This window comes from Sceloporus occidentalis, unplaced genomic scaffold, assembly GCF_023333645.1.
Source record: "Sceloporus occidentalis isolate IW3139 unplaced genomic scaffold, rSceOcc1.0.p SCAF_7, whole genome shotgun sequence".
NCBI classification, from domain to species: Eukaryota; Metazoa; Chordata; class Lepidosauria; order Squamata; family Phrynosomatidae; genus Sceloporus; species Sceloporus occidentalis.
In genome coordinates, this window is record NW_028316987.1 from 1,500,970 (window position 1) to 1,522,429 (window position 21,460).

At 41.8% G+C, this 21,460-nt stretch overlaps 1 protein-coding gene across 1 annotated transcript in view; it reads left to right on the plus strand.

Moving 5' to 3' along the window:
- The window catches only part of PRR12 (proline rich 12), a 41,987-nt gene extending 21,845 nt beyond the window's left edge, over positions 1-20,142 (plus strand). The window contains exons 5-14 of the mRNA XM_089531592.1: positions 988-1,600; positions 3,786-4,105; positions 4,809-4,925; positions 6,577-6,710; positions 7,500-7,954; positions 8,318-8,443; positions 9,302-9,399; positions 11,028-11,156; positions 14,961-15,056; positions 16,833-20,142. Coding sequence (XP_089387718.1) covers positions 988-1,600; positions 3,786-4,105; positions 4,809-4,925; positions 6,577-6,710; positions 7,500-7,954; positions 8,318-8,443; positions 9,302-9,399; positions 11,028-11,156; positions 14,961-15,056; positions 16,833-16,973 — 2,229 coding nt within the window. The 3' untranslated portion in view covers positions 16,974-20,142. The remainder of the gene's footprint in view (positions 1-987; positions 1,601-3,785; positions 4,106-4,808; positions 4,926-6,576; positions 6,711-7,499; positions 7,955-8,317; positions 8,444-9,301; positions 9,400-11,027; positions 11,157-14,960; positions 15,057-16,832) is intronic.
- The last annotated feature ends 1,318 nt before the right edge of the window (positions 20,143-21,460 follow it).

Sequence of the window (21,460 nt, forward strand, 5' to 3'; positions counted from 1 at the left end):
GAAGACATGGGAGACAAGATAGAAGCTTTTTCTGTTCTAAATAGCCCTTTATCTTATTTATTCTTTTTTTGAAAGGGCCAAGCAGTGTTTGAAAATAGTCAGAAGGACTGCACAAAACCACCAATCTGTGCGGTTTTAACACTAGCATATTCTTTTTCCATGGGCACAGGTCTTAGGTTTCCTGAGTGTGTGACAGTACCAGGCCAGGATGGCAAAATTTGTACATGCTGGGGATGTTAGACAGCATAATATGTTTATGTGAGTGAGAGAAAGAGAGAACAAGGAAGAAAATACCTGTTCTGTGTGAAACAGAGAGATAAATTGTGTACAGTGTAATTGTTTGGGGACCACTGAGAGGAGGGGTTCAGATTATGGGTTATTAGGTCTGTGTGCATGATGCTTGTATAATGCAAGCATTGATGCAGAATTTGATTTTCTTCCATTTTAAGGAGAGATTGCATGTGTATAGCAGGATTGGGAAACAATGGGACTTTCTAGGTCCTTTTGGACAGCAGTGTTCATTTTCCCTCCCTATTGTCTATGCTGACTTAAGGATGCTGGTTTCCCATCCTTGGTCTATAGAAAAGTCAAAACCAGAGATGAACTGCACAGGTGGGACTTCAGTTGGCTATGAGTGGTATCCAGTTCTCTTCAGAGCCCTCCTGTTCTTTCTTCCTTCCCCTTTGAGCTGATTCCAAGTCACCCTACTCTTTCACTTTATTCCCTTTCCACTTGCTACCCAGTTCCTGGGGTGAAATCAAGAAGATTTTTTTTGCGGGGAGAAATCCAAAACAATTAAACAAATGTGTGCAAACTCACCTAGTTTGCATATTTAAGGATTTAGTTTAAAATGTTGGGTCCAGAGGCTGGTACACAATACAAACCCCAAAAGAGATGACATAAAGCCAGTATTTGAGAGAAGCCAAGCCAGGAAATATTTTTGAAACTCCTCCCCTCCTCCAAACCATGACCCTTCTCTTTCCTCAGATCAAGTTGCCAGTTCCAAAAGGCTTGGAAGGTGCTCAACTGGAGGCTCCTGCCCCATCTCACCAGCCCACTCAAGAGAGCAGTTTGGATAGCAGCCAGACTCGAGAGAAGATCAAACAGAAGATCAAGGAGGTGGAAGAGAAGCAACCTGAGATGAAGTCAGGGTTCATGGCATCATTTTTGGACTTCCTGAAGTCAGGCAAGCGTCAGACGCTGCCTTCATCATCATCATCCACCTCAGCAGCCACAGTTGGGCCACCGGGGTCAGCACTTCCTGTGGCCTCTTCAGGAAGCCCTTCCAAGACGCCACGTCCTCCATCAGCTGCATCCTCCTCTTCCTCTTCCCAGCCCCCACCTCCTTTCAGCGTGGCACCGCCAATGCTGTCTGGAGGGTTGGATGGACCTGAAGGAGATCCAGCTGGGCTTGTTATGAGTTGTACCAGTCCTTGCAAGAGGCTGGACGAGGAGTTGAAACGTAACCTGGAGACACTACCCTCCTTCTCATCTGATGAGGAAGACTCTGTGAGCAAGAATCAGGACCTCCAGAAGAGCATTTCCTCAGCCATCTCAGCACTCTATGACCCCACTGACCGCAAGGAGGGAGAGCCAAGTGGTAAGTGCTTGCAGTTGTTCCCCAAGCCTGAGTTTTTGGTCATTGTGGCTATATCCACACTACAGAAATAATCTGGTTTAACACTTTTAACTGCACTAGCTCAATGCTATGGAATGCTGGGCAGTGTACAGTGCACCCGCATTATACACAGGTGCATTTTACATGGATTCCAGCATACACTGGAAGCTGCGACGGAAGTGAGGGAGGCATGAACAGGAAGGAAACAATGGTGTGCCACCATCGTGCCTCTGCGGGCACGAGCAGCTTGAGCATCTGCATTTTTTCCTTTATGCGGGGGATACGGAATGGATCCCCCGTATAGGGGAAAAGTGAACTGTAGTTTGTTGTGGCACCAGAGTGGTGCTCTGGTGCCACAACAAACTACACTTCCCAAAACAGGTCCTTAATAATCAAACATTTCCTTTTAACCCTAAGATTTCCATCTTTTCCAAATAGCCTGCTACCCACTTTTGGGGAACTAGGAGCACTTTTTCCTACAGCCCACCTTCCAACCTCTAATATTGCCTTGTGGATAATTTTAGTGGTGCTGATGTAAAGCAGCTTTCTTCAGCTGGGGCCTTCCAGATGGTGCTGAACTACAGCACACCTTATCTGCAGCAACCATGGTAGTTGGGTCGTGAGAATTGTAGTCCACCAAAACAAAACACAAGAACCCATACAAAGTAAGACCATAACTTATGAGGGGGGGAACTAAAGCAGTTGAATAGAACACTATATAGTAGAGTATATTACATGAGCAATATGTGAAAATGTAATACCCCAGAGTAAAGGTTTTAACACCACCGTTATTAATTAAACTACACTGTATCCATACAACAATTGTTGTTGTTAACTGCCCTTGAGTCAACCCCAACTCATGGTGACCCTGTGGATGAGACATCTCCAAGACCCCCTGTCTTTCACTGGTCTGCTTTTAGGTCCTGTTGATTCAGGCCTGCGATCTCATTGATTGAGTCTAGCCATCTGCTAGTGATGAAGTGGCCAAAATTCAAGTGTCAGTTTGATCTTCTTGGCTTCCGGGGAGATTTCAGACTTGATCTGTTCAAGGACCCATTTGTTTTGTCTTTTTGGCTGCCCACAGTGTCCTCAGTACTCTTCTCCAGCACCACATCTCAAATGAGTTGATTTTCTTCTGGTTGGCTTTACTGTACAGCTCTCACAAAGTACAATACAACAAATAAATAATGGTCAATAATCACAGAAATGCAAGCCTAAAAGGAATTCCATTTACCTATAACATGTAGTCCAGAGCCCCTAGAGGGCATCACGTTGGGGATAAAGAAACCATTGCTTATTTCCACACACATTTGACATTCTCTCCATTGTTGGAGAATTGTCAGTTACTGAAACCTTTTTGAGAAAAATATGCTATTTCCAAAAATAGCTTTCTCATAAAATAAACTAATGTAATGTCTGTAAAAATGAATAAGTTGAAAACTATCATTATGGTTCTTTAGATGACTGCTATTGTAAATGGTATAGTAAATGGCTTTGTTCATGCATAAACAATAGGTTGATGTGATAAACCAGAGATTTTGGTTAAGTGTGCCGAGTAAATCAGGATTCAGAAGTCATTGTTAAAGTAAGGTTTGTTATCAGTATATGAATCATGACGCATGAGATCACTTAACCATGATCTCAGAGTTAGTTATCACAGAATGTATCCTCTTCCTGGTTTGTTTATCTCCTCATGCAAAACAGGTAGTGAGCAGTCTTTGTGCATCAGCATGCATGTCAGTCATATTCCAATTTATTAAACCGAGTTTCCTGGTCTAAAATTGCATGTTAAATCTCCATATATTTAATTGCACTTATTCACACTCTCCGTTTCCTCAGCCATCTTAGACTATATTTGTTGCTGCTAGGTGTTTTTTCTTGCAATTGAGATAGCATAATCTGCTACAAAAATACATAACAAAGAAAATGAAAATTAAAGCATGTAGTCCCTAAATCCTGGGGGGGAAAAGAGTTTGTGTGTGTACAGAGAAGAAGTTATTTCATTACAAACTACACATGGTTGCATGTTGCTGTATGTTTCTTTGCAAACAGGGTGTAAACAAAAGGGGAAGCTTTAAATCCAAAAATACATAGTTTAGAAAATGCTTTTTAAAAAAAAAAAAAAGTGGCACTTGTGTTGACTAAAACCTTCTATTTGCGCCTACAGATGTTCCACCAGTGGAAGAGAAAGCCCCCAGCCCGGCCCCCTCAGTGGAGGCAGAAACTCAGCAAGAACTACCCCCACCTCCCATTTCCCCAGCTCCTTCACCCAAGGAGGCTCCACTTGTCCCAGAAGAGCCACCAGCCCAAGCATCACCTGAACCTGAGGATCCTGAGGACACTCGGCCCCTCCATCTTGCCAAGAAACAGGAGACGGCAGCCATTTGTGGGGAGACAGATGAAGAGGAGGTGGAGAGTGGCGGGGAGGGGATCTTCCGAGAGCGTGATGAATTTGTCATACGTGTTGAGGATGTCCAGGCCCTCAAGGTGTGTAAAGAGTCCCAAACGTCCATTGTTTAAAGCTACTAATGAAAGCTGGAGAAATTATAAGGATAACATTTGAAGGACTTTTCAAGGCTGATTTTCCTGTTTCAGAAATCTCCTTGGGGCCAGTGGTGGTGCAACAAAAATAACTACAAAGAAATTGGTGGCACCAGAGGCTAGCAAGTTTTATTTGGTATCAACTTCTATGGGCTAGAGTCATGAAAGCTCATACCAAATAGAGTTATTTCATATTTCATTGTCTGAATTTTTCCTCTTGGGTAAGGTTTTGGCTTGATGTGTATTTGTGCTTTTAAAATACATCATTGCGTTTAAAATTGAAATCTGACACTGAAGTTTTCAGCAGTGTCCCTTCCATGGAACCAATCAAATCCACATCTACCCACTTCAGACAACATTGTCAGGGGCATTTGTTGGGCCCTAATTTAACCTATTGTTTATCAAGGTTTTTTTAAAAAAAAAAAAGCTTTACCAAAGCAAAAAAACACACAAACCCACCTCACCTTATATCTCAAAACATTAATTTGAGAATATGCCAATATCAAATTTGGCCGTCCAAACTTTAAACAAAACTGTAGAAAACTGTAGAGGGATAACTGAGCACTTCAGAATATGAACCAGTTATGTTAACAAATGGGATGTTTACATGCAACACAAATGACACTGAGCTTGTTTGTCCCTCTTGCAGCTTGCCCTTCAGACTGGGAGGGAGCCACCCCCAATTTGGCGAGTACAGAAAGCTTTGCTTCAGAAGTTTACACCTGAGATCAAGGATGGACAGCGTCAGTTTTGTGCTACTAGCAATGTAGGTATCCCTATGACCTGTTCTGATACCTTTGTGCTTTGCTTCCTTTCATCATGTAAAAACATATATCAGTAAACACAGACACAAGGGGAGCTTTGCCTTCTAAGGTTCCTTATTCAGGTTGCATTTTAGTGCGTGCATTTACAGTATGCCATGGTTAGTATTAACCTTGGTTTGTTGCTATAGTCATATATTGCACAACAGATAACCAGCCATACCATGGTTATCTGCCCTACTTCTGGTTTCTTTGCCATTTGTTTTGTTCCCACTCTTTTTGTAAGCTCCTATTTCAGGAGCTAGGAAAACAAGCCACTGTTACAGGTGTCATAATAAGCTGTTTTAAAAAAGTGAGACTGTAAGCAAGTAACAAAAAAAATTGTTTCAGACTAGTTTGGTGGGTCTATAAACTATGGCTTGTTAGTAGAGGTGGGAGTGCACATCACAAAAAAATTCAGCAAACAGTATCATACTTTTTCATGCCATCCTAATACAGGTTGAGTCTCCCTTGTCTGGAATTCTGAAATCTGAAATATTCCAAAAGCCAAAATTGTCCACATGGGTAGCTGAGATAGTGATACCTTTGCTTTTGATGGATTGGGTGTACACAAACTTTGTTCTGTGCACAAATTTTTTAAAATACTGCATATAAAATTACCTCCAGTCTTGCTATATACAAAATATAAATGAATTTTGTGTTTAGACTTGGGTCCCATCTGTAAGATATCTCATTATGTATAGGCAAATATTTCAAAATCTGAAAAACTCCAAAATCCAGAACATTTTGGATAAGGAAGATCAACTTGTATAGAATATATGTGATGCAATGATTGAACTCAGATTTTTTTATTCCTTCTCCACATTATCCTTTCTTCTCATCCTACCTCTACTGTGGAAGAAGTAAGCCATCCAATTTTGGTGCAGTTTGGGGGTAATTTAGGGCCCATACAGACAGGCCAAAATAAAGCTGCTTTGGGTCTCTCTGGAGGAATGCTATTTAAATGATGCATGCATCTGAAGAGGCCAGAAGCCATGCCAAAGCCACACTCCTAAGGACTGGAGTGCAGCTTTGGCATGGCTTCTGGCCTCTTAGGACACATGCATCATTTAAATAGCATTCCTCCAAAGAGACCCGAAGCAGCTTTATTTTGGCCTGTCTGTACGGGCCCTTAGTCATGAGGACAAGTGAGATACAAGAAGACCTTTTATGAATGACTTTTAGATAAATGAAACAATGCATCCTCCTTCATGTACACATGTGCACGCATACACAGTTTGCCAGTTTGTGTTTGGGTTGTTCTCTCCAAGCAGTTCGATTGATCCAGTTTCTCTTTTGTGGAGTGTTGGACCTTCAGTTTTATGTCACCTCATTACTTCTGGAAGATCATAAGTACAGTGGGTCCTTGGTATCCACTGGACTGGGTTCCAGGTTCTGCCATGGATGTTCAAGTCCCATTAAATACAATGGATAGTAAAATGGCAAAATCGAGATTTGCTTTTGGAATGTATATATTTTTGCAATGTTTTCAAGCTGTGCATGCTTGAATCTATGGATAAAGAATCAGTGGATACAGGTGGCCAACTGTACTATGCAGAGCCTTCCATTAGTCCTTTTGACATGCAATCTCTTTTTTTTCTGCTTCCTTTCTTTTAGTATCTGGGTTATTTTGGTGATGCTAAGAATCGGTACCAACGACTCTATGTTAAGTTCTTGGAGAACATCAACAAAAAGGATTATGTACGTGTCTGCTCCAAGAAACCTTGGCATCGACCTCTGCAAGCTGTCAGGTAAAGAGACAGGAGGGAGGGCTCATTTCTCCACATAGGGAAGCACTTGTATGAATTACTTTTTAATGTGAATTTATTTCAACATAGGCAAGTGTTTGCATTGCATTTCCCCCATATTTATGCTTGACTGGCTATAAATCAAACATAAATGAATTCCCTTTTTCAAGAATTTGAGGATCAGAGGCCATTTTTGTGGTGCAGGTGTTGGCATTTTTTTAAAAAAAATAGTATGTCATTAATACTGTGTATTACGCATAAAAAGTAACAGCCAATGAATAATGTGTAGCTCTTTAAAATAATGTTCCCATGTTCTGGGCTGGGCTCTACATGTGCGTTATTATAGCCTTACCCTCCTCACTTGCCTGTGCTATTCTTTTCAACCCTGGGCTTTTTTTGTGATCGTTTGCCTCTGATTCCTGTTTGAACAGTGAATTGGATGGCATCCTGTCCAAGCTTTTCTACTTCTCACAAGCAGGACAGAATATGAGGCTGGCTTCATCCCAGGCCCTCTCCCTCACAGTTTCCATTACAGCAGAGTTGGAGGATGTTCAGCTGTTGTTGGACTGCAACTTCCATCAGCCCTGGCCAGCATAGATGATGGTGAGGGATGATGGGCAGTGCAACAACAGTTGGAAGACTATACACTATTTTACCCTACGTTACACCCTCTATTTTATTCACACTTGCCTGCCTGAGAAAACCTGCTCCCTCAGGCTCAAACCTTTTGTGTTCCTGAGTCATGAGTGCAAAGTGTTGTTAGGTCTCATAACTATGTCTTCCCTTGTGCAGGAGACAGAGCCAACCCAAAGCCTCTGGCCCCAAGGTCCCAGTGACACCCAAAGTTGAGAAACCTGAGAAGCTGGAAGTTCCAGAAAAGGCTGAGAAGCCAGAGAAGCCACCTAAAGCTGAGAAACCCCCCAAGACTGAAAAAGCAGAGAAAATTGAAAAGCCCCCCAAGGCTGAGAAAGGGCCTAAACTGGAAAAGCCCCCCAAGGTTGACAAGGCTGAAAAGCCTCCCAAGGCGGAAAAACCGGCCAAGGCAGAGAAGCCTCCCAAAGTGGAAAAAACGGACCCCCCTGCTCCTGTAGCTGCAAAACCTACCCCGGCCAGTGGAACTTCTAAACCCAAACCTAAGCCAGCCAAGGTGAAAGCTGAACCGCCTCCCAAGAAGAGGAAAAAATGGCTGAAGGAGGCCGCATCCTCCTCTGACTCAGAATCCAGCCCTGACCAACAGAGCGAGGAAGGTGAGTCAAGGAGAACAGTGATTCTATCAATGTTCATTGATCCTTAAGAGAGCAAGTTGTCCTAAAAATGAAGTGAGGGGTCCCACAAAATCTTTATAGGGAAACTGTCAATGATAGAGATGTAAAAGAAAATTTTGTTGAATTTCTTGAGAGAGGTGTAGGGTGAAGCTGCAAAGCTAGGATAGAATTTAAGGAGACATGCGAAGGGGTCCATGCAAGGAGGGAGATTATGAGAAACTGGGTGGAGGGATAGAAAGAGAAGGGATTCTCTTCCTTATAGAGGACTTTGTGTCTAAAATGAGGAAGGTTTAAAGAAATGAAGATGTAGATAACCTTAAATACAATATTTCATTTCTTATCTAGAGCGTGTGCCGACAGGCCGTATTCTCAATACACGAGCCATGAAAGAGATGTACCGCAGCTATGTGGAAATGCTGGTCAGCACTGCCCTTGACCCAGACATGATCCAAGCTCTTGAGGACACAAATGGTACGTGCTCTTAAACAGTGGTACATTGATTGTCATGAGCATCCAGAGCAGGAACCCATTGGAAGTCACAGAGGTTTTGCACCCATAGGCCAGTTCTTGAGAGAACCATGCAATCTTTTTTTTCTTTCTGCTTGTCACCAGGCCTAAAGTTCCTCATTTTTCTTTGTTACTTTAAAAGAATTTTATTTGCAAGAGGTACTGGCCGGAAAATTTCCTGAAGCAGAAATTTGCTGAATATTGAATATTCTGCTTTCTTAAAACTCAGCATAAAACACCAGATTTTGTGCTGTCCAGGTAATGATGAGAATAATGTTTTCTTGTAGCTGGGTAATACTGTTACATTTCTTGTTATGTTTCTTTTGAGCTTGGAAAATGCAGGGTTTTTTTGGTATAAAGCTCCCAAAATCCATAAAGGCTAGTGGTCATTCTAGCTGGGTATTCTGGCAGGTTTTGGCCAAAAAAGTAACTTTTCCAGTTTCTGTTATGGTTTGTCATGCTATGTGTTCAGACATCTTTGAAGGCTGTTAAAGTCTTTCTTAAAGTGAGTTCATTTTCTTCTTTGAAGACGTGACATATTTTATAATAGGATAAACTTCACTAAAATGTAACTCCAGCACCTCCCTTCAAGAAAGCCATGTCCTGTCCAGGGATTTCAGCATCTTCAGAAAGCAAGTGTGTGACATTTTAAATGTCATTATGTCACTTTTGCCTGTCCTGGACAGAACTCCGGCACAAAATATTTGAATTTTCTGCCTGCAGGACATCAGGTGTCCATGACTTTAGTTGCAAGTGTCCACCTCTGCCCACTTCAAAAAATTTTAATTGCTCTCGTAATCTATTTTGACCATCCTTCTCCAGATGAACTTTATCTCCCACCCATGAGGAAGATTGATGGGATATTGAATGATCACAAGAAAAAGGTGCTGAAGAGGGTGTCTCTCAACCCATCACTACAGGTATGGAACAAGGACAAGCTGAAAAAATGTTCTCCCGCTGCAGAGATTGTATGATGTAGAGACAAAGCAGAAAGATGAGAGACAGTTTGGGTTTCAGATTATAGTCTTTAAATTCCAAATCACCCTTCCTAATTTGGGGCCCTCCAGAAGTCTTGCACTATGGTGTGCAGCATTTCTGACTATTGGGCATGCTTACTGGGGCTGTTAGGGAGTTTTAGTCCAAAGTTTTTGGAGATTATCACCTTAAGGAAGGCTACCCTAGATAGAATGAAATATGGGCCTCTTCCTATTTTAACACATCTCTGCACTAAAGGCGAGTCTGTATGGCTGCATCTGCATTGCAGAAATAATGCAGTTTGACACGACTTTAACTGCCATGGCTCAATGCTATGGGGTTTTGGGGTTTGTAGTTTGTTGTGGCACCAGAGCTCTCTGACAGCGAAGGCTGAATGCCCCACAAAGTTAGAGTTCCTAGAATTCCATAGCACTGAGTTTTATTAGACTATGCCCTGCCCTATATCAGGTGAAGTCAAGGAAGGTGGTATACAGTAAAAACAGTTTTACCAATTGAAACTATTATTATTATTATTATTATTATTATTATTATTATTATTATTATTTATACATTAAAAACACCATAGGTTTAAAAACATACAAAAACAATATATTATGATAGAATTAAATTACTACAATAATTAAAACACATTAAATGCTAAAATCAAGATTTAAAACAATTTAATAATTTACACCTGACTGAGCACATATTAAGCAATTTGAGAGTTTTGAACATTAAAACAATTTAAGCTCATAACAGACGTGTAGATTTAGAGAAAAGGCTTTAATAAAAAGCCATTTTTTACTTGGCACCACTGTTGGTATTAGGCTTCTGAGGAGAAGGTACTCCACAATCAAGTCTCTGCAGTACAGAATGTCTTCTCTCACGTTCTTTCACCGAAAGGCATAAGGGCTGAACAGTGCCTAGATAGTAGTGAGAGTTTCCTTCAAGGTTTGCACATTTCATCAGGAAGAGTAATGTTATTGTGCCTGTTTGGGATGAACTTCCAAACTTGTCAAGTTCTTTTAGTTCATTGGCACTTAAGGTGGATGCTTCTAATAGAACACACAGAAGTTCTGTTGAGGCCTATGGGCAAAGACAATTTGTGGCAGCCTGATTACAAGTGTCTTAATCTGAGTGTGCTGGTAAAGGCCACTTTTCTCACTCTTCACCTCCATTTAAAAATAATTCAGTAGCTGAAAAAGAAGAAACAGAAGGGAATGCAGTCAAGAGGCAAAGAAGAAGAATCTTGTGGTGTTTTTACATGCCAAGTTGACCAGAGAGAATATACCTGGACACTTAATAGCAAGCACTGATGATGAGATTGGTTGTGCTGCAGATGCCTAAGGTGGCCCAAACGCAGCTGCAAAAGGAACAGAACAAAATGTCCTTTTCAGCAACCAGTTCAGGACCATGGTGGCAGCTCAGATGAGGCACATGCAGTCGCCACAGTTCTACAGTGATCGGGATGGGAGTGGCCTCTGGCCATTCCTTTTGCCCTGTCTGCTCCAGGCACAGGTTATGCATTTGGTCTATGTGGAAGCTCATAGTTTATGTTTCATCTTCCACCTAGGAGGTGCTCCACACGTTCCCCCAACTCCATGCCGAGACGTGCGACGGCACAGTTAAGTTGCGTCCGGGTGGTGAACCTTACAACCGCAAGACACTCAACAAACTCAAGAAGAATGTATCCAAACCGCAGGTAAGTGTTGGGAACCAAAATTGGTGTTAAATGGTTTTGTGGTAAAAGTATTGATGTGCATTGATTGCTCTTTATCATTAGGAAATTCAGGGTATGTCATTTCCCACCACCACTGTTCAATCCTTATATGTCTGTGACATAGTTTAAACTGAGAATGGGACCAATCCAAAATTACTGAATGAGAGATCAAGGTTAAACAAGGATTTAAACATGGGGTTCCCTGCTCCTAAGCTGACACGTAACTTCTGCACCACAGGGGCTCATCAAACCTTGTTCCTGATCCCCCCTCCCATTTTATTACCTGATTCTTGCACAGTGGAGGGAGGAACAAGCATTGGGTTCTGGGGCCCTTTCACATTACACAGGTACAGAACTATGATTTATAGCCTTTCTGTCTGCCGTGGTTGAAATGCAAAGCAGCTTTCAATAAAATTCTAAACATTCTGATTTTTAAAAATAAAAATTATAAATTAAAATAATTGTATTGTTAAAACACCAACTAAAGCAATGTAAAAACACCACACTGATAATGAAAAGCAGTAAACTATTTTAAAAAGTCCACTTTAAAACCCTCAAGCCATAGGAGGCAGGCAGTGACTGGAGACCTATGTGAATAGAAAAAAAATTGCCTGCTCACAGAAGAATGGGGAGGATGCTAACCTAATTTTCTTTGAAAAGGAAATTCCAATATCTGGGAATGGCTACTGAGGGGGCCTTCTCCTGTGTCTGTAACATACATACTATTAAAAGTTGTAAGATTGAGAGAAGAGCCTTTCCTATAGAACTGAAAGTCCAATCAGACTTAGGCCTCATAAAGTTCAAAACATAACGATAGCACAGCAATATAAGTTGACTTATGCTGAATCAGACCATTAGTCTATCTGCCCTCAGTATAATCTTCACTGATTGGCAGGAAATCCCCAGGGTTTTCATAGATGAGTCTTCCCTTTCTGTACCTGGACACCTCCTGCATGCAAAACAGGTGTTCTGGTATTGATAAAAATGTTTGGCATTCTAGTAAATGAGGGGCATATATTTTTAGAAACAATAATTAATACATAAAACCCTTGAATTTCAGGAAATACTGTGGTAGGAAGGGAGGATTAATTTAAATATTTCACATCCTAATTTTTTTAGGTATTTGGAAATGGGTCTTCCCCCCCCCCCCCCCCCCCGCCCCACGTGTTTGAGAGGTCATGAATGAGATTTTTATGGGTCCCGCCCTAGAAACCCTAAAGAATAACTGAGCTTCGTAAAAGTTTAAATTCACATCTTTAATATATAACAAAACCAGACATTTCTAAATTTGATAAAATTAAAATATCCTTAAGGGAACAAATCCTCTTTCCAGTGTTTAGATTTCATTACTTCCTGTCTTGAAAACAAAGGCAAACTTTAACTTGATTCTTCACAATTCTGCCCCTATGTTTTGTCAACAAGTTGAATTTCTTGTCACTGTTATTCTTTTCTTCTATTTAACACTTACCGGTTTTTAGTGCCTTCAAGAGCAACAGCATTTAAGGAGGATATAAAAGGGAGGGAAAGAGGTGATTTTTCCAAAGGAATAACAATGACTGAAGATGAAAGGAGCTAACTAGTTCAAAACACATTTGATAAAGTACAACCCAACCCAAAATCCATAGAGTTCAGAACATATCTTTATTGGGCCAGCGCCAAAGCATAAAATACATTATGTAAGCTTTTGAAGCTTCACTGGCTTCTTCATCAGGCAAAGATGTTAAAAATCATACACAAGAAAAATTGTAGTAGTGTTAGAGTCACAGGCCTACAGTGTGTTAAGATGTTGACAGTTAAGATGGCATTGAGGGATTTCAGTGCAGATGGAGGCTACTCACTTTACTGGCCAAATGAAGACAACGGGACAAAGAGCAATAAAAGACAGTTAATAAAATTTCAAGTCTGTTAGCCACAGAAAAGTAACTCCTCTTGAGATCTGGCGTCCATTACCCCAAATATATACTTTTTACTTGATAAAATGTTTATTAAAGGAAGGTGAAGTAGCATTGGTAGCAGGTCAATATGCAAAAAAAAGAAAAGTGTTCTACCCATACAGAAGGGATTCAGCATAGCAAATGAAGGGAGGCGAAGCCATGTGGAAGATAATGAGGTGTTAGGATGAACTAGGACACTTCACATTGTTGGTTAAAATCTAGCATGCCCTTCAGCTTCCATTGAATTGGCTCTGTATCCTTCGTCTTGCCCTATAACGCAGGGGACATTTTCAGAATGAAATCTCTTCTCTCCCTACATTGTGGGGTATGGTCCATAGCCATCTCACATCTTCAGGAGGCCATTCACAATATGCAGAGATAGGGCTATAATTTAGCTTCAGTTGCCATGGTTCCATGCTTTACAATTCAGGCATTTGGAGTTTAGGGAAGGTAAAAAAAGACAAACAGATAGGTTCTAGAACAGATCAAGCCAAGATGGAACCCAGGATGCCTAAATTTGGGGATATTGTACTTTGGGCACATCATGAGGAAAAATAAATCATTAGAAAAGACATTAAGGCTAGGAAAGGTGGAAGGCAGCAGAAAGAGAGGAAGACCTCATACTAGATGGTTAAACTCGAGGACACAGGCCTAAGCCTGCAGGCACTGAGCAGAGAAGCTGAGGACAGAGAGTTTTGAAGGTATCTCATCCACAGCATCATCATAATGAATTGAGGTCAATTTGAGGACAGGTAATAAGAAAAAACAACAAAGTACTTGGATGAGAGACTTTCCATGAATATCAGATGCTATAGTTCAAAGGAAGTAACTGGCAAACCACCTTGGAGTATTCCTATGAAATACATGGGGTTGTGATAGGTGACTTGGAGGCACATGCAAATACACGTCTAGAATTCTAGGCTTCACAAAGCTACAGATCCCAGGACTGTATAGAATTTTGCCATGGCAGTTAAAGTGGAATGTAGTACCCTCAAATGTAGTGTGAATGGGGCCCAGGGCTTCATGTTCTTTCTGCCTGTTCTTTCCTTCCTCCTCCTTCATATGCCTTCCTCCTCCTTCATCTTTACTTCCTTCCTTCCATTCCTTCCTCCTCCTTCATCTGCATATGTACCTGAGGCTTCTGTAAGGGTTAGAGAGGTAAAGAAGATTGCTTTACAAGTAAGACTTTGATGTTAGCAGGAAGGCATGGACAATTTAGCAGAGGCAAAGGGGAAAGAAGTGGCAGGAGGGTATGCTGGGCAAGGGAAAGTGGAGATTTCTTAGTGATTATGTATCACCTAGGCCAGAGGTGGACCACAGGTCCACCAGATATTATTTCTGTGATCCCTCACTGCTGGCTCAGCCTTATGGGGCTTAGACTCATAGATATGGAAGAGACCTCAAGGGCGATCAAGTCCAATCCCCTACCATGGAGGAATACATAGCCAAAGCACCCCGACAAATAGCTATCTAGCCTCTGGTTAAAAACCTCCAAAGAAGGAAACTCCACCACACTCTTGAGGCAGTATATTATACTGTCAAACAGTTCTTACTGTCAGGATGTTCTTCCCAGTGTTGAGTTGGAATCTCTTTTCCTGTAATTTGAATCCATTGCTCTGGGTCCTATTCTCTGGTGCTGCAGAAAACAAACTTGCTTCATCTTCATATTAATAGCAATAACATCTGGAGAGTCACAGTTTCATACACTTGTAGAAAGTGAACAGTGTAATTTTGAGATACCTCGGGATTATGCACCTGACAAAGTTGTGGACTCAGAGTTAAGGAGAATCTGTGCTCTGTGGTTTCCTTGAATGGTCTCTCCCCCTCATCACTCTGCTGTTATTGTTGACAGGAATTCAGTGTGGAAGTGGAGAAGTCCTTTTTCTACACTCTGTACCATTCCCTTCACCACTACAAGTACCACACTTTTCTGCGTTGTAAGGATGAGGTGAGTGAGATACTACACATATCATTTTGTCGTTTCTTCTGGAATCCCCTTGGAATGGCCAGAACACCACCTCTGTTTATGTCCCAATTTACACTCCCTCCTTCCATGTCTCAGGCATTCACCTCTACAAACAAACATTCTGAGTATTATTATTTCTCTCTGATGAGAAACGGACATTTTTCTGTGGAATCCAGGCATTATGAACTGGTTTGTCTTGATAGGAAAGAGTCTCCATCTGTCAGCTATGCATATTTGATGCCATGGAAACCTGACTTCTTTGCACAAATGATTTTGAGAATCATTCTGTGGGAGACTGCAGCCCTGTGAAAGATGACAAGTGCAGCATAGATATAAATATGTGTGTGTGTACGCGCGCACACACACACACACATATACAGAGGGATTTAAAAAGAATGGTGCAAAAGTAAGGCTATTCTTAATTCATTTTTCCACCATTCTTTTGGAATTACCCTGTGTGTGTGGATGTATATATGTGCAAAGCTAAATGTAGTTTCGCTTGGCTTTGTGAGATGGAGTATCTCTTGCATGCAGGAGGAAGACATTATATTGTAATGGCTGGTCAAGCTGATGGACCTGATTGGTATACATGGGGTACTTGGGCTTGTTCATAGTGGGCAATAGAGAAAACTGATAAGGTTTGGTTTTGGAGAGGTGTTTTAATGTTCCCACATACAAACAAACAAGCTTCATTTATATACCACTTCATACCGCCTAAGCAGTGTCTAAGCGGTTTACAACTGTAAGCTAATTTTCCCCCAACAATCTGGGTACTCATTTTAGCGACCTCGGAAGGATGCAAGCCTGAGTCAAGCTTGAGCACTTTTTCTGGTCTTGAACTCGCAGCCTTGTTGTTTTGAATGAATGACTGCGGTACAGGCATTTAAGCACTGTGCCATATATCACTTTGAACTTTGGGAAACACCCCAAAAATGTTTCAAACAACCTGCAAATCATCATGTTGCCTCTTGTCTCATGAAATGCAGATTGGTTTGCATACCAGAAAGGAGGTTCCTTTGCATCAAGTAGTTTAAAGGGATATCTGGATTATGACTAAACATCTTGCTTTTCTGATCTGGTTGAAGTGGCCTTTCAGATTCCTAGTGCGGCATTTGGTTAGATCTTGCACATCAGCTACATAGGCTGATTGCGTCTGCTCAAAGGGTGTGTTCTCAAGGCAGCATCATCACAAGAGCAAAAATATGCCAGTACAGTTGGCCCTCCATATCCACAAATTCCTTATCCACCGCTTCAACCATCCATGGTTTGAAAATTTATATTTAAAAAATATAAATTCCAATAAGCAAACCTCGATTTTGCCATTTTTATATGGGACACCATTTTACTACATCATTGTATTTAATAGTACTTGCGCATCCATGGATTTTTGGTATCCATGGGTGACCCTAGAACTAAACCCCAATGGATACAGTGGCCCACTGTAGATCCCAGAATCCCTGGGCCAACAGACCCACCAGCTGTCATGATTCCTAGGAGCTGTAGTCCAAAAAGAAAAAAGGGGGGAATCTTTCCAAGCTCTAAGACCCATCAGATCTGTCTATTATTACGACTATTGTCATTGCCATCATTTTTATTTCTTTCCTGCTCTTTTCCAAACTGGAGTCCAGCTTACAAATTAAAACAAATAACAATATAGCTAACACAAAATGTTAACATTAAAATGTCAGTCTGATGCTCTCTAGAAATACTGAGACGTAAACCTCACACTCGGCTAACATTTGATCTCTCTTTCTGCAGACAACAGCAATCGAGGGTCAGGACGAGGACCTGGGACAGGAGGAAGTGGTGCAGCAGTGCATGCGCAACCAGCCATGGCTAGAGAAACTGTTTGACTCCTTCAGCGAGTTGCTGACTCAGGCGCAAAACAAATGCGCATGATGCAACTGCCAGAGCCACGCCCCAGGAGGGGCTGCCGAAAGCCCACCCCTCTGCAGAGCCAGAGCACGAAGTGGGGAGAGGAAAGTCGAGGGGTACCATTACAAGCAATGAGTTCAGACTCGGTCACCACCACCCCTTCCCTTTCCAGGTTTTCTTTTTTTAAAAAAAAAACAGGACCTGGGATGGGCCTCCTTATTTTGGGGTGTGGGGTGTGTGGGAAGTTTGCAGTGGTAGAGAGGACATGTTGACGAAGGTTCTCATCAAAAGTTGGGTGGTTGGATAACCCCTTTCCCTTTTGCCCTGGCTGTACAGAGAAATATTATTTATATATAAATGTATAAATGTCTAATTGAGCAGACTTGCCCCCTGCTCTGGTGGGGGGTGGGAGAGTAGGAGAACCCATAGGAAGGTCAAGAGGAATGATGGTGTGTGATTTATAGCTGGGAGACTGGGATCCAGGACTCCTGAGTTTCTTCAGGGTGAGGGATGTGGAAGTAGGCAGTTGGGCAGCAGAGAGACTGGTGTAAGCAGAAGGATCTGGGTTTCTTGGGTTCTATCCTGCACCTCTTCCATCTAGAACCTTTACTTCTCCCTAGGGAGAGTTGAGAATTTGAGCTTGGAGGATGGCACGCTGGGCCACCCTTGTTACAGTGTTCGGCTCCTATTATCCACAGTCTGACCAGATAATATGTGACTGCGTTTCCTCGCCCTGCCCTTTCCGGTCCACAAACAATGCCATCTCTGCCAAATAACTGTCACTTTGAGTGGGAGGGGGGATGCCTCCACCAGCCCATCCACTAACAGTGGTCACATCTGTTCTTGCTTCCAACAGGAATATTTATTGCCAAGTTCCATCTTCCCAACCGTAGCTTTTTCCAGATGTTTTTCTGAAGCATCATTCTGTTTCATTTATAATTGCTGCTGGTGGACCTGCCTCAAGCCACTTTTTCCCCCTTTTTCTTTCTCTTTCTCTTTCTCTTTTCCTTCTTTTTCTTTTTGCCATTGAGTTCAGGCATCTAGCTCTTTTGGACATGTGGAGCATCTCCCCCAACCTTTGTCAGTATCCCTTGTGACTAGCTAACAGTTAATGGGCAGGGAAGGGAGCATAGTGACATCCATAATAAACTGCCTGCACCAAGACTTCTTAAATCTTCCCATCTCCCCCGCTCCTCTCGATTTATGAACTGGTCCCACCTAAATCATGGTAATCAAGGATCCTCCATATCTGTTAGATCAGAGCTCCTTTGAGGAAGGGGGTGTTCTTTATTTTCTCTCCCTCCTTCCCTTTGTGGTGTTTGATAAGGCAGGAATCTGCTCCCCTCTCCCCCAGCTGTATATACTGTATAGGATAAAAAGTCTATGTATCATATTGTATTTGACTAACTTGAACTTAACAATGCGCAGGAGTTTCTCTCTTTTTCTCTTCTCTCACCTGTAGCTGTGATGTTCTTTGGTTTGGACTGAAACTTTCATTAGGAGGTCATTATTTTTATTTTTATTTTAATTGTTGTTATTGAAGGGGAAGGGAGATCTGTGTCCCCTCTCCTCTCCCATTCTCCTAAGCAAAGATCCTTCTGTAATCCTGAGCTGAAAGGCTAAACTTAATTCTTTTTAGTTAGAGGATTTGGTCCTAGCCCTGGCTAATACATTTTCAATTCTCTTTCCCATGCAGTTGAACTGCACCTCAACTTTTGTTTCTGCGGGATCTTCCTAATGATTGCCCTCACACATAGATAGCAACCAGTTAGCCAGTAATCCTCTGCCTTTTCACCCCAGGATCTTCCTAGTGATCTCTGAAATCCCATTCCTGTTTGTAGATTCACCCCACCAGATTTCCATGTCCCAGCCAATGTCTACCTCATTCTTGCTCCCGGTGTTCTTTTTCTCTCCATTGCACTCATTCATTTGATTTGTTTAACCTCCTCCCCTTTTTTCTAGATTAATTTCTTCTAAAAAAAAAAAAAAAAGATCCACTCCACACATACTTCAAATCCGATTTTTTTTTCATATCTAGATTCCCAAATATTTGACATTCTTTAGTCTTCCACCTTTTCTCAAAAAGATTTCATATTCCTTTTTTCTCCTGTATCAGGGCATGTCAGAATTCCCCAGCACACTTCTAGGGTTTTCATGGAGGAGGAGGCGCAGGAGGTATGAAAAGGTACTTCAGGTGTGGTGGAGGGGGAAATGAAACTCAATCCCACCTCGGAAGAGGTGATCCCTTTGACCCAGCAGAGTGACTTTGGACATGTCCCTAAACAGCACAGAAATGTGTTAGAGGCCCATCTGAGTGTTTAGGTAGGTCAGGGTCTTTTATATATACACAACTTCCCCATCCCCATCAATCCTATCCCCTCCCCATTATTTATTGTGGATGAATAGAGGTTGGCAAGTATGTATGTGAGTGTGCGTGGATGGAAATTTGGTGTCCATGAACCCCACTCAAAATGGGGTGGGTTTTATTTTGTTTTTTTAAAGGGGAGGGAGGTTGACTGGCTTCCTTCTAGATATTTTAAAGCTTGCAATTTTTAAACAACAACAACAATTGTCCCTTGCAAACCTGATTACTGAGAGCTGTTGGGCCTTAGAGGTGAAGGATTGTAGCTTGAACCTATGTGTGGAACCGGGCTTAGTTGAACATGGGTTTCAGGTAACACGGGACTTGGTGGAATATTTCACAGTACAGGGTCAGTACCTGAGGAACAGAGAGCCAAGACACCTCCTGGGACAACCAACTTGCTACCATCAATCCCATGTGAAACCTTGTGAAAGCGCCACCCTTGGATAGAGGGGACTGAGTCGCCAAACTCTAAAGACCAGAATTGGAGAGGCCCAGATCCGAGTTGATCAAGAACACACACGCACGTGTACCCTTAGCTTCCTGTGACAAAAAAAAGAGACTTCTTTTCTTCTCCTCCTCCCCACTCCCCCATTTGGATCTCGGAAGGCCCCCTTTTTTACGACGTGTATTTCTGTGTATCTTGTTCGCGCCTCAAGGGTATTGTTCTGAGATATGGGATTTGTGTTCTGTATTATTGGATGTTCCTATATATTTTTATTGTTTATTATTAGTGTCTGAGACGTTTTTTTCTCTCAATATGTAAAACTCACATTGTATACTGTGTACACAACAAAATGACAAAAAACACTTTTCTTTGCAAAAATCAAATGCCTGATGCACAGCTTTGTTCATTTTGTTGGGGCTTGGGCAGCTGCAGAAAGGACTTCAGGTGGGGCTGGTGCGTGTTTTGGCCATTTGCAGATTGGCTCTTTCAGTGATAGAAAAGAGGCAGTCCAGGAGATCTACCTTGTCCTCTTAGTTTTCCATCTTCTTCCATCATTCCAGTGCCTGGCACTTTGACTCATTCACTGTGTGAAGAATCTCCAACCTCTGGTAACACTGACCTCAGTTTAAACATTGCAAATGCCACCCATGACTCCAAATAAGGAAGAGTAGTTACTCTTTTATACACCAATAAAGGGAAAATATCCAAATTAGGGTGGAAGAATAAAGGCAGGCTGCATCTGCTCCAGCCGCAAGTTCTGTTTTATTTACTGAACCAGCACCGTGTATTGCCAAGGTCTAGAAATGCTATGAGGCAGGGACAACCTTTCCATTACGTTTAAAGATGTACCATAAAATACCTCACCCAATTTATCATTGATGGTATTTAAACATGTAGGCTGGATTTCTGTTGCAATCTTACACTGTGTAACTGGCATATTACATAGCTGAGGCATTAAGGAACCCTGTTAGGGAATTGCAAAGGACATCAGCAATAGTGTCCCAGTGCACAATAGTGCACTCTACATAGGAATATAGTAGCAGCCCTTTGCTTAATACAGACCTTGTGAAGCTGCTCAGTTGTTTCCTGCAGATGTAAGGCCCCAATGAATTCAGGCCCTATTTCCCTTTTCTCATCTGTCACCTACTCATTCATTCATACTTTTTTTAAAAAGCACACTTGTACCTGGATCCAATTCTGTGATAACTTCAGTAACATAGAGCATTAGAATTACTTTTTCTAGTAGGGTGCTACCTGTTTTTGTTTCCTTTAGTGTTCATGCTGAGCAAATATTTCTATGCTTAACTCCTTGCAAAGAAAGTGGAGGAAGCTGAGTTCAGGAAGCTGCCTGGAAAAAAATAGCATTTGGAAGGACCATTTGATTGCTCCCAGGAACTAGAGCAAAACTTTAATGCCAGACTTTCTTAAGAGGCAATCTTTTTGATGAGAGTCAACAGTATTGCTTGACTGAACAAAGCATGCTGACCCTTTTAACTGGATTTGAACTAAGATACTATCCCAGGTGATCTTGGAAGCTAAGCAGTGTCAGCCCTGGTTAGTACTTAAATAGAGTATCACCAATGAATACCACTAATATAGAGAAAGGGAAGTGTTCCTTGCCTATGAAAACCCTGTGAAATCCATGGATTACTTGAAGGCACACACACATATTGAGTATTCTTAGTTCAACTCTGGATGGAA